The 12,143-nt window shown below is 34.6% G+C and overlaps 1 protein-coding gene across 5 annotated transcripts in view; it reads right to left on the bottom strand.

Moving 5' to 3' along the window:
• The window catches only part of LEKR1 (leucine, glutamate and lysine rich 1), a 227,156-nt gene that overhangs the window by 129,400 nt on the left and 85,613 nt on the right, over positions 1 to 12,143 (bottom strand). The window contains exons 4-5 of one of the 5 annotated variants that reach the window (XM_045386726.2): positions 5,342 to 5,461; positions 472 to 1,232 (exon numbers count right to left, since the gene is read on the bottom strand). The exons of the other annotated variants lie outside the window; for them this stretch is intronic. Of the exons in view, the coding sequence (XP_045242661.1) occupies positions 1,217 to 1,232; positions 5,342 to 5,461 (136 nt within the window). The 3' untranslated portion in view covers positions 472 to 1,216. Of the gene's footprint in view, positions 1 to 471; positions 1,233 to 5,341; positions 5,462 to 12,143 lie in introns of those variants that run through there. 5 annotated transcript variants of the gene reach the window in all.

The raw sequence follows: 12,143 nt of genomic DNA, 5'->3' as shown, positions 1-12,143 counted from the left end.
TTTTAAAAAGTGAGCGAGAGGAAAAACCTGAGTAGAAAGAGAATTTTTAACCAAATTACAACTCAATCATCTTGCTTTCACCAGAAGCCTTCTCAGAACCTTGGAAGGAAGTCCTAAGTGAGAGACTCTGAAACTTAAGCATCATCTGGTTCACAATAAATTTGCCTCTATTGGTAACCTTAACCTTCTCTGTGAAATAAGAGGCAAGAAAAATGGCTGCTAAGAGATGAATAGCACCAAGGAGCCTAAGCAGAATATTGAGGATTCCTCACTAAGGATTTAGTGTTTAACAACCTGGAAGTAGGCATGAAGGCCAAAGGATTTAAGGGTAAATACAACTAAATGAATAGAGGTAAAAGGACTTGGAGTGTTGGTAAACTCCTCTATGCAGAAAATCCTAAAGACACACACACACACACACACAAATACTAGAATTAATAAACAAATTCATCAAGGTCACTGGATACACAATACATATGCAAATATTAATTTTCTTTCTGTATATTAACAATGACCAATCCCCAAGATAAAATTAACAGTCCCATTCATAATAACATAAAAAGAATAAAACACTTAGAAATAAATTGTAATAAAAGAAGTTAAAGAAAACAAAATATTTTTGAGAGGGCTAAAGATCTCCATGGAAAAACATACCACATTCATGAATTGAAAGATACAAAAATTTTAAGGTAGAAATTCTCCCCAAATTGATCTATAGATTCAATACTATACCTATCAAAGTCCCAGCAGGCTACTTCACAGAAATTTATCAGCTGATCCTAAAATTCATTATGGAGGGCCCAGAATAGCAAAAACAATTTTGAAAACAAAAAAGGAAGTTAGAGGAATTATATTTCTTGATTTTAAAATTTATTAAAAACCTAGTATTTAAGAGAGTGTGGCACTGACATAAGACATAGATTAATGGAATAGAATAGAAAATCCAAAAATAATCCCTTACATTTATGGTGAATTTATTTTAGGCAAAGATGCCAAGGCAATTCAATAAGGAAAAAAAAATGGCCTCTAACAAACAGTGCTGGAACAATTGAATATCCATATGAAATAAGATGAATTTAGATCCTTACCCCATATCATACACAAAAGTTAGCTGAAATAGATCATAGATCCAAAGAAGAGCTAAAACTATAAAACTCTTAGAAGAAAATACAGGAGAAAATCCTTGTGACAGGCTTAGACAGAGTTCTTACATACATCAGCAAAAGCACAATCTATAAAACAGATAAATTATATTTCATCAAAAATAACTTTTGCTTTTCAAAAAACATTATTAAGAAAATAAACAGATAAGCCACTGGGAGAAAATATTTGCAAATCATATTTCATATAAAGGACTTATATCCAGAATACAGAAAGAACTCTTACAATCACATAAGAAAATAAACCCATTAAAAATTGGCAAAATATTTGAGTAGATGTTTCACTAATAAGATATACAAATGATTAACAAGCAAATGAAAAGATACTCAATATCATTAGTAATTTGAGAAACACAAATCAAAGCCACAATGAGATACTATTTTACACCCACTAGAATGACTACAACAAAACAGACAGACAATAGTAAGTGTTGACAAAAACATGGAGAAACCGGAATCCTCATTCATGGTGTGGGAATGTAAAATGTGCAGCCTCTTTGGAAAACAGGTTGGCAGTTAAAAAAAATTAAATATCAATTGACTGGGCACGGTGGCTCATGCCTGTAATCCCAGCACTTTTGGGAGGCCGAGGTAGGCAGATCACAAGGTCAGGAGATTGAGACCATCCTGGCTAACACAGTGAAACCCCATCTCTACTAAAAATACAAAAAAATTAGCTGGGCTTGGTGGCAGGCACCTGTAGTCCCAGCTACTCAGGAGGCTGAAGCAGGAGAATGGCATGAACCAGGGAGGCGGAGGTTGCAGCGAGCCAAGATTGTGCCACTGCACTCCAGCCTGGGTGACAAAGCGAGACTCCGACTCAAAAAAAAGAAAAAATTAAATATAGATTAATCATATGACCTAGTGATTCCACACCTAGGTATCTACTCCAAAGAACTGAAAACATATCCACACAAAGACTTGTATATGAATGTTTACAGCAGCATTATTCATAAGCACCAACAAATGGAAACAATCCAAATATCCATCAACTGGTAAATGGATAAATAAAATGTGGTATATCCATACAGTGGAATACTATTCAGCAATAAAAAGGAACAAAAGTATGGATAAGTGTCACAACATGAATGAACCTCAAAAACATAATTAGTAAAAGCCAGATGTAAAGACCACATATTGTATGATTCTATATATCTGAAATGTCCAGAAAAGTATAAATCTATAGAAAGAGAAAGGTTAGTTGCTTGGTGAGCTGGAGGTGAGCACAGAGATTGATTGAAGATGGCATGAGGGTCTGGAGGGTCTTTTTTGGAATGAGTCAAGTGTTCTAATATTGGATGTGGTTGCCAATCTAATAGCTAATATTTGGTGGCACCACTCTATAGGTTTATTAAAAATAATTAAATTGCCTCCTTATGATAGGTGAATTTTGTGGTGTGCCAATTATATCTCAATGAGTATGTTTTTAAAAAGGTATGGGGTAATAAACTTGGGATCAAGGATAGAAAACAAAGTAAAGCCAAAATATGGTTGGGAAAATAAGAAAAAATACTAGCATCCTTAATTAGACTGAAGAAGTGAAGTGAAAGTGAAAGAGCTGCAAGAGAAATTTTTGGAGTTGACATTGAAAATTCTAGAGATGACAAGGTCTAGCTTTACAAATAAGAAAAATTAAAGGATAAATACTCTTTATTTCAAATAATTTTAAAAAGATTCAAAATAATCCTCTAAAAGTAAATACTGATAGAATATTTCAAATATGGTCTGATTTGGAATATTGAACTTAAACACAACTTTGTGAGGTGAAGTATATCTATATTTCATTCAGGTTTTTAATAGCTACTTTATAGGCCTTCTACAATTAATTTGCATTTTCAAAAAACACTTTATTCTGAGTAACAGATGTGCTGAGCCAACCAATGTGCCAACTAATATGCTGAGCCCTTGCAAGACACAGGCTGGAAGTGATGTCACGGAAAACACAGAACATGAAAGAATACTTTGCTGAAGGCTAGTGATTAAGCCCAATTGTAATTAAACAAATGAGAGAAGAATTTAAAAACAGCAATGGACCCCGAAACATAGTTCACTGATCTACTGAAAGTTCCTTTTAGGCTCCATAAATAAAGATGATTATATCTGAGTAGAAAGCTCATGTTTCTTTCCCTTACCTCTTTTTTTTTCATCCCATGTTTTGGCCCATGAATCCTTTACCTCTTCAAGAGAGAAGATTATAAGCTCCTTTTCTTTATCCAGAGCAATCACTAAGTTTTATGGCCTAATATTTTTAAAATAATCAATAATCTAGCTTAAAATCAGCTTTCACTAATGCAACAAAAGTCAATGAACTCTAGAAATTTGGTTTGATTTTATTTTTAACAGTATGCCTTTTTCTATGGAATGCATTATGTCTACCAGTGAGAATATAAAAACAATAATTATTTCTATTCATCTATTACAAACTGTAATTTGTACTAAGTGTCTAGTTGACTAGTTACTTCCAAAATTGTTTTTAGTATATACTATTTTTATATAAGTCAGATCCCAGACTCTTAATTTGTGATCTTTTAGCTAAAAATGAGCAAAAATCACAGATCTATGAAAACATGTGAACAAAATAAGCTGTTAAAAGTATAACTCAAAATGATGACAAAATTAGAATACAGAATAAAAATAACACTCTATTTATATGTCTACGTTTCTTCAAAAATTTAAAATACTGAAGATAACATGCAAAAATGAAAACAATTAAGATCAAGTGTATCCGTCCCATAATATCCTGAAGCAGCAATAATTATTTGATCTAGTCCCAATCCAGCCTTTAAAGGTCAATCTTACCATCCATGAAGGCTCTAGTGGATAAATCAGATGAGCCTTCTACAGCAGATGTGGGTCAAAGCTATTACAGAAGCCAAAAGTGAATACTGATAGTCCTAATTAAAATACAAAAGTTGAGGTCACCTGAATGGCATTTTCCTGTTGGTTCAACACCAGATTTCTAGGAAAGGATCAAGGGGATTTCTGATGATAAAAATGGTCACTTGTTTTGTGAGTGGATTTCATTCATGGATTCATTCAAAAATTATGTATTGAGCATCAGTTATGTGCAAAGCATTTATAAAAGGTAGATGTTCAATAGGTTATTATCAGATAATGAATTAAAAATTATTGGCCCACAGAATTTTTTTCAGAAAATTCCTGGTAATAATTATTAGATAAAAAGCAAAAACTTATCATTCAAAACATTCACCCAGCATACTTTTTTAGTCATCCAGAACCTGTGTCATTTGCCGGGTTGAATTAACTCATTGCTTTCCCTTTTCTAAGAGCTAAAAGTTATTCAATTCAAAAAGGAATTATTCTTTCTCATAAACATTCTCAAAATATTCAATTCAATTTTTAGGAAAGAAAATGTACTTCCTAGTTTCTTTAGAATGCTGGATTTTATCGTTAGGTATTATAAACCCTCCAAAGATTATATAAAAGCAGAATTGACATGCTTTACACTAGAGATTTCTGAATTTAAGGACTATGTTAATATTATTTAGGAAGTTTTCCTATTCTACTACTTTTCTTGTCACTGGACTATCACTCAGAGGATCAACTACACCAAGAAATATTGGTGAAGAGGGGAATTAGTTACTGTGCTTTCATTCTAAATGACACCCACAAAATAAGAACAATAACAAGGCACTAATAGAACAAGGTATATGTCTAATTTAAATTTAATTAGCAACACTATTCATTGAGATAATGGTTTAAAAAAGAAAAAAGAAAACGTAATGCTGTTTCACTTTTTTCAATCACACCAGATATAGAAACCATATTACTGGCTGGGCGCGGTGGCTCACACCTGTAATCCCAGCACTTTGGGAGGCTGAGGCAGGTGGATCACGAGGTCAGGAGATTGAGACCATCCTGGCCAACATGATGAAACCCCGTCTCTATTAAAAGTACAAAAAATTAGCCGGGTGTGGTGGCAGGCACCTGTAGTCCCAGCTACTTGGGAGGCTGAGGCAGGAGAATGGTGTGAATCTGGGAGGTGGAGCTTGCAGTGAGAGGTCAAGCCACTGCTCTCCAGCCTGGGCGACAGAGCAAGACTCCATCTCAAAAAAAAAAAAAGAAAAGAAACCATATTACTAAAATATGTTTGGCTATTTACAAAGTTAGTATTAAGCATATCTTTTCAATCTTTATAATTTTCAGTTCTTTAATCTTACCTGAAGATGTATGATTGTCTATATTTAATTTTTAACTCATCTTGCAAATGACTCAGTTGTTTCTCTACTTTCTGAAATTCATTTTGTTGATTTTTTAACTGCATGCCTACATCGTAAATTCTAAAAATATAAACAAACATCCCTTAAGTATTCTCTCCTATGGATGTACTATTTTTAAGTTACCATTTAAATATACTTACTTTTAATAAAAAGGAGTAGAAGAAACTATGTCTCTTATATATGCTATATGAATGTACAGAAAAAATATAGAGAGACCAAATCTTGGGAACTAAACCCTGGGGAGGAGAGTGGAATTTATGGGCAGGGGGGAAAAGTAAAGAATATTGAAGACAGGCAGAACTTTTCCTCTATATTCTTTTGTATTGTTCAACTGTTTACAATGAACATAAATATTAATCACAACATAACTAAAATATTAATTTAATTTTCACTTAAAGTAATACAGGTTCAAATTTAAAATGTCAAATATTACTGTCTTAGTCCATTCTGTGTTGCTATAAAAGAATACCTGAGGCTGGGTAATTTATAAAGAAAGAAAGGTTTACTTTGCTCATGATTCTGTTGACTGAAAAATTCAAGATTGGATAGCTGCATCCAGTGAGGGCCTCATGTTTCTTCCACTTATGGCAGAAAGTGGAAGGGGGCATGTGCAAAGAGATCACATGGTGAGAAAGGGAGCAAGAGAGAAAAAAAATCAAGGAAGCCAAATTCTTTTTTGTGTGTGTGGCTTTTGGTAAGAAGTCATTCGGAAGAATATGAGTTAACTTTTGGTATAATGAATGAATGAAAACTTAGGTTCAAAATTAAAACTGTAAGTATATAAGCATGAAAAGTAAAATTTACATGAGGAAAAAGATGCCTGACATTTTATCCACATGGTAACACTAACTCACAATGTCCAAAGAATAATATGGTAACGTTACAAACTTGATCTAATACATCATGGCAATGGGATGTTTAGCTTAATTAATTAAAAAGACAGTAAGGTGTGTTAGCATGTAGTTGCTATAAACAGTTATTAATCTATTTCTAAGATAAATGTACAGAAATACTGGTTGCCAAGAAAACACATTTTTTATCACATATTATCAATTGAAAATGAACTGAGGCATTACATTCAGCTGTGAATAACAAGAAATGCTAGAAATTTCCTGATAAAGAGAAGGTGCTTCTTCTCACATGAAAGTCTTGGGTGAGACCAGTTACCGCACAATCCAGCAGAGGAATAAGCTCCCACCTAATTGGTTTTTATGGCAGCATAGTAGCTGTCTGCCTGAATCAAGAACGAAGTCACTATCAGTAGGAACAACAATGCTCGTAATACAAAGGAGACCTTAAACCAACTCAATCTATAATTAGGGGAATTGAGCATCAGAGAATATTTCCAGCCATGATAATGTGAATTAGTTCTCTAGTAAACACTTAATAATTGCTGGGGGGAAAAAGCAATGAAAGGATGTATCTTTAATGTGGAGCATCTGGGGACATCTCTGGAGATCTACAACTCTGACAAAAGGAAAGTCAAGTGATTTGGAGGGACTCTTAATTTGCAAGCCAAAGAATAAGGACAATGGGCTGAAAGCTGGTGGCCATGCACCTCTTCCCCTGTATTTTAACAACCTGTAACTTGGGAACTAATCCATTCTTGCCAGAGCAAAACTCCATTCACTCACAAGGGAGGGGATTAATCTATTCATGAAGAATCTGGCCCTATGACCCAAACACCTCCGACGAAGCCATACCACCCAATGACGCTGTATTGAGGCCCCCAATTTCATCATGAGTTTTGGCGAAGACAAACCACATCCAAACTGTAACAATGACTAAAAGAGTTATAAAAAAAAAATAGTAACCATGTGCCTCTACTCTAATTCCCACCACCAAAGGCAACCACGTTTAATGTTTTTTTCCGTTTCTCCTAGCATTGATCTCCATATTACTGTATCACTCATATTACTAACATGTTTACACTGATATTTCCTAATATTTAATTTTATATATTATTTAGTGTATTTAGTGATACATATCAGTTAAGATCTAGTTGTGCTACATATAATTGACACCTGAATATAATGGCATAAATATGTATATATAATCTCACATAAAGCAAATGCATTGGTAATCAGTTCAGTGCTAATATCACAGCTTTATAGTGTTATTAGGGCCTCATATCCTTCCAACTCTCTGGTATACCATCTTTGGTATCTACTTTATTGTCATAGTCCATGATGGTGGTGAAAGCTTCAATCATTACATTCCCATTCCAGGCTAGGTAGAGGAGAATAATGGCCTACTCCATCCCTTTTAAGTCAATCTCCTTAAAGTACCACTGAATACTTCTACTGAACTTAGATATATGGCCATACTTAGCTGTACATGCAGCTGGAAGGTGTCATCCTTTAAAGATTAGCGCCCAGATATATTCTGCTACTTACAAGGCAAAATGAATGTTGAGGTAGGTAGTTAATAAGAATTGACCCTCCTATGCATATCTATATGCTCTTCTCTTAATCCTCCCAATAGAGTTAAATCAGTACTTTTTATTAAATTATATTTAGTAGTTATATTGTTATTCACTTGTGAGCCACATATAATGCCATGATTATATTTCTTTCTTGTACAACTTTCTGTTGTCTCTGGAATTAAAAATTGTCTCCTTTTCTTCTTTCGTAGTTTTCTGGGTACCATCATTTTATTCTTCTTCCATCTTTGATGGAGAGGCAATTCTTCTCCCGACACCTTCAGACACAACAGATAATCTTTCCAAATCATTTCTTTTCCAGGAGGTAGCCTTCCTAGAGCTTTCCATTCCCCTGCTGTAGTCTGGTTTATGCTCTGGTTTGACTACACAACTGTCATCATAAGACTTCCCTTCTCCATCACTTCAGGAACTGTCCTCATCTCTCTTTAATGCCAATTCTCCTATACCCTGGTTCTGAAGTTTTCTTCCTCTTGGTTTACTCCTTGGAGCAAATCGTCCAGAAATTTCCTATGCATTGGAAGTAAATTTGCGACTCTGGATGTCTGAACACATTATTTTATCTCACACAGAACAGTTTGACTGAATAGAAAATCATATATTTGAAAAAATATTCACCAGAAAATTAGGATACCATTCCATTGTTTCCTAATTTCCAGTGATGCTGCTGAGAAATCCAATGACATTCTCAATTCTATTTCTTTGTGTGATGTATGGTGGGCCCCCCCACGTTCCCCCTGCTTCAGAAGCTATTTCTGAAATAAAATTTTTTACTTTTCACTTGGGATTCTTCAATTTGATCACAATGTATCATCACGTTAATCTTTTGTCATTCTCTGTGCTGAGCACTTGGTGAGTACTTCCTTTAGAAACTGATTTCTTTGGTTTTCAGAAATTTACCCTACGGAGAATGATGCTTTCCAATCAAATTTCTGTTTCTGTCTGGAACATCTTTCTATTATTTCAGAGGTGGAATTTCCTGAACAGATCTCTTAACTTTCTTATCCTTTCTCTACCATTTTACCACTTTTAACTTTGTATTCTTTCATTATCTTCCATCCTATCAAAGTTTTAACTTCTGCTATCATATTCTAACTACCAAAAATTCTTCTTATTCTCCAAAAGGTCTTTTTTAATTGCGCCTTTTCTTGTCCCATGAATACAATTTGTATTTCTTTGAGGATATCAATTCTATTGTGTTTTTGAAGATTTCTTCAGTTTACTGCATTGCTTCTGTTTCTCTTTGAGACTCTTTGTTTTGCTTTTTGGCTTTCATGTTTGAGGCTCTGCTCAGAAGGCTGATGATCCTTTGTTGTCTGTTCATAATCAAGAATGAGGTACTCTCACAACCAGCATCACACTAAATAGGCAAAGGCTGGAAGCATTCCTCTTGAAAACAAGAACAAGACAAGGATGCCCTCTCTCATTACTCTTATTCAACATATTATTGAAAGTTCTGACCAGAGTAATCAGGCAAGAGAAAGAAATTAAATACATCCAAATAGGAAGAGAGGAAGTCAAACTATCCCTGTTTGCAGATGACATGATTCTATATCTGGAAAACCCCATAGTCTTAGCCCAAAAGCTCCTTCAGCTGATAAACAACTTCGGCAAAGTTTCAGGGTACAAAATCGACATACAAAAATCACTAATATTCCTATACACCAACAACAGCCAAGGCAAGAGCCAAATCAGGAATGCAATCTCATTCACAATTACCACAAAACAAACAGAATATCTCGGAAAACAGTTAACCAGGGAGGTAAAAAATCTCTACAATGAGAATTATAAAACACTGCTCAAAGAAAGCAGAGCTGACATGAACAAATGGAAAAACATCCCATGCTCATGGATAGGAAGAATCAGTATCATTAAAATGTCCACACTGCCCAAAGCAATTTAGAGATTCAATAATATTCCTGTCTGATTAACAATGATATTCTTCACAGAACTGGAAAAAACTATTTTAAAATTCACATGGAACCAAAAAAGAGCCCAAATAGACAAAGCAATTCTAAGCAAAAAGAACAAAGTCAAAGGCATCACACTATCCAACTTCAAACTATACTATGGGGCTACAGTAAGCAAAACAGCATGGTACTGGCACAAAAACAGACACATAGATCAATGAAACAGAAGAGAGAGCTTGGAAATAAGAATAAACACCTAAACCATCTGATCTTTGACAAAGCTGACAGAAGCAATGGGGAAAAGACTCCCTATTCAATAAATGGTGCTAGGGTAACTGGCTAGCCATATGCAGAAGATTGAAACTAAACCCCTTCCTTATACCATATACAAAAATTAACTCAAGATGGATTAAAGACTTAAATGTAAAACTCAAAACTATAAAAACCCTGGAAGACAACCTAGGCAATACCATTCTGGACATAGGAACAGGCAAAGATTTCTTGACAAAGATATCAAAAGCAATTGCAACAAGAGCAAAAATTGCCAAATTGGATCTAAGTAAACTTAAAAGCTTCACACATCAAAAGAAACTATCGACAGAGTAAACAGACAACCTACAGAATGGAAGACAAAATTTACAAACTATGCATCTGACAAAGGTCTGATATGCAGCATGTATAAGGAACTTAAATTTACAAGGATAAAAAAACGTTAAAAAGCGGGCAAAAGACATGAACAGACACTTCTCAAAGGAAGACATACATGTGACCAACGAGCATATGAAAATAAACTCAATATCACTGATCATTACAAGAAATGCAAATAAAAAAACCAATGAGATATCATCTCACACCAGTCAGAATGGCTATAATTAAAAAATCAAAAAAATAACAGATGCTGGTAAGGTTATGGAGTGAAGGAAATGCTTATACACTCTTAGTGGGAGTGTAAATTAGTTCAACCATTGTGTAAAGCAGTGTAGCAATTCCTCAAAGACCTAAAAACAGAACTACCATTCGACCCAGCAATCCCATTACTGGGTATAAACCCAAAGGAATATAAATTATTCTACCATAAAGACATTTGCATACATATGTTCATTGCAGCACTATTCACAATATCAAAGACACAAAATCAACCTAAATGTCCATTAATGACAGATTCGATACAGCCATAAAAAAAGAATGAGATCACGTCCTTTGCAGGAACATGGATGGCATTGGAAGCCATTATCCTTAGTAAGCTAACACAGCAATAGAAAAGAAAATACCACATGTTCTCACTTGTAAGTGGGAGCTAAATGATGAGGATGGATGGACACAAAGAGAGGAACAATAGACACTGGGACCTACTTGAGAGTGGAGGGTGGGAGGGAGAAGAAGGTAAGAAAAAATATCTATTGGATACTAGGCCTAGTACTTGGGTGAGGAAGTAATCTGTACAACAAACCTCCATGACACAAGTTTATCTATATAACAAACCTGTACATGTATCCCAAACCTAAAATAAAAGTGTAATTTAAAAAAATGAGGTACTAGCAGCACAACTGGACTGGTTTCTACAACAAGCTAATTATGACAAAGGGAAAAAAGGAAGAGAGGCCTTTATAGATAAAAGAGAAGCAAGAAATTTAATAACTAAATATGACATATGGACATTGTATAAAACTCAATTAAAACAAACTGACAGCGGCTTTGCAGCACTGTTCACAATAGCAAAGACTTGGAACCAACCAAAATGCCCATCAATGATAGGCTGGATAAAGAAAATGTGACACATATACACCATGGAATACTATGTAGCCATAAAAAAGGATGAGTTCATTTCCTTTGCAGGGACATGGATGAAGTTGGAAACCATCATTCTTAGCAAACTAACACAGGAACAGAAAACCAAACACCTCATGTTCTCACTCATAAGTGGGAGTTGAACAATGAGAATACATGGACACAGGGAGGGGAACATCACACACCAGGGCCTGTTGCGGAGGTTGGGGGGTGGGCTAGGGGAGGGATGGCATTAGGAGAAATACCTAATGTAGATGACAGGTTGATGGATGCAGCAAACCACCATGGCACGTTATACTTATATAACAAATCTGCACATTCTGCACATGTATCCCAGAACTTAAACTATTTTAAAAAATGACAGTAAACAATTTTTAAAGAATTGAGAAAATTTAATTATGTACTGGGAATTAAAGAATACCAAGGAACTGTTGCTAATTTTGGAATGATAATATTGTGATTATGTTTTTAAGAAGTCACATCACAGTGAAGTAAATAAAGATAAAATAGCACATAGACTAGGAGACTAGAATTTGCCTTAAAATACTTCAGTAAAGAAAAGAAATGATCAAATAAACCTAATAAAATCTTGATAATTTTAAAA

Source organism: Macaca fascicularis, chromosome 2, assembly GCF_037993035.2.
Source record: "Macaca fascicularis isolate 582-1 chromosome 2, T2T-MFA8v1.1".
Lineage (NCBI taxonomy): Eukaryota > Metazoa > Chordata > Mammalia > Primates > Cercopithecidae > Macaca > Macaca fascicularis.
The sequence above is the reverse complement of the archived record's forward strand: the minus strand, read 5'-3'. Positions and strand labels throughout refer to the sequence as shown.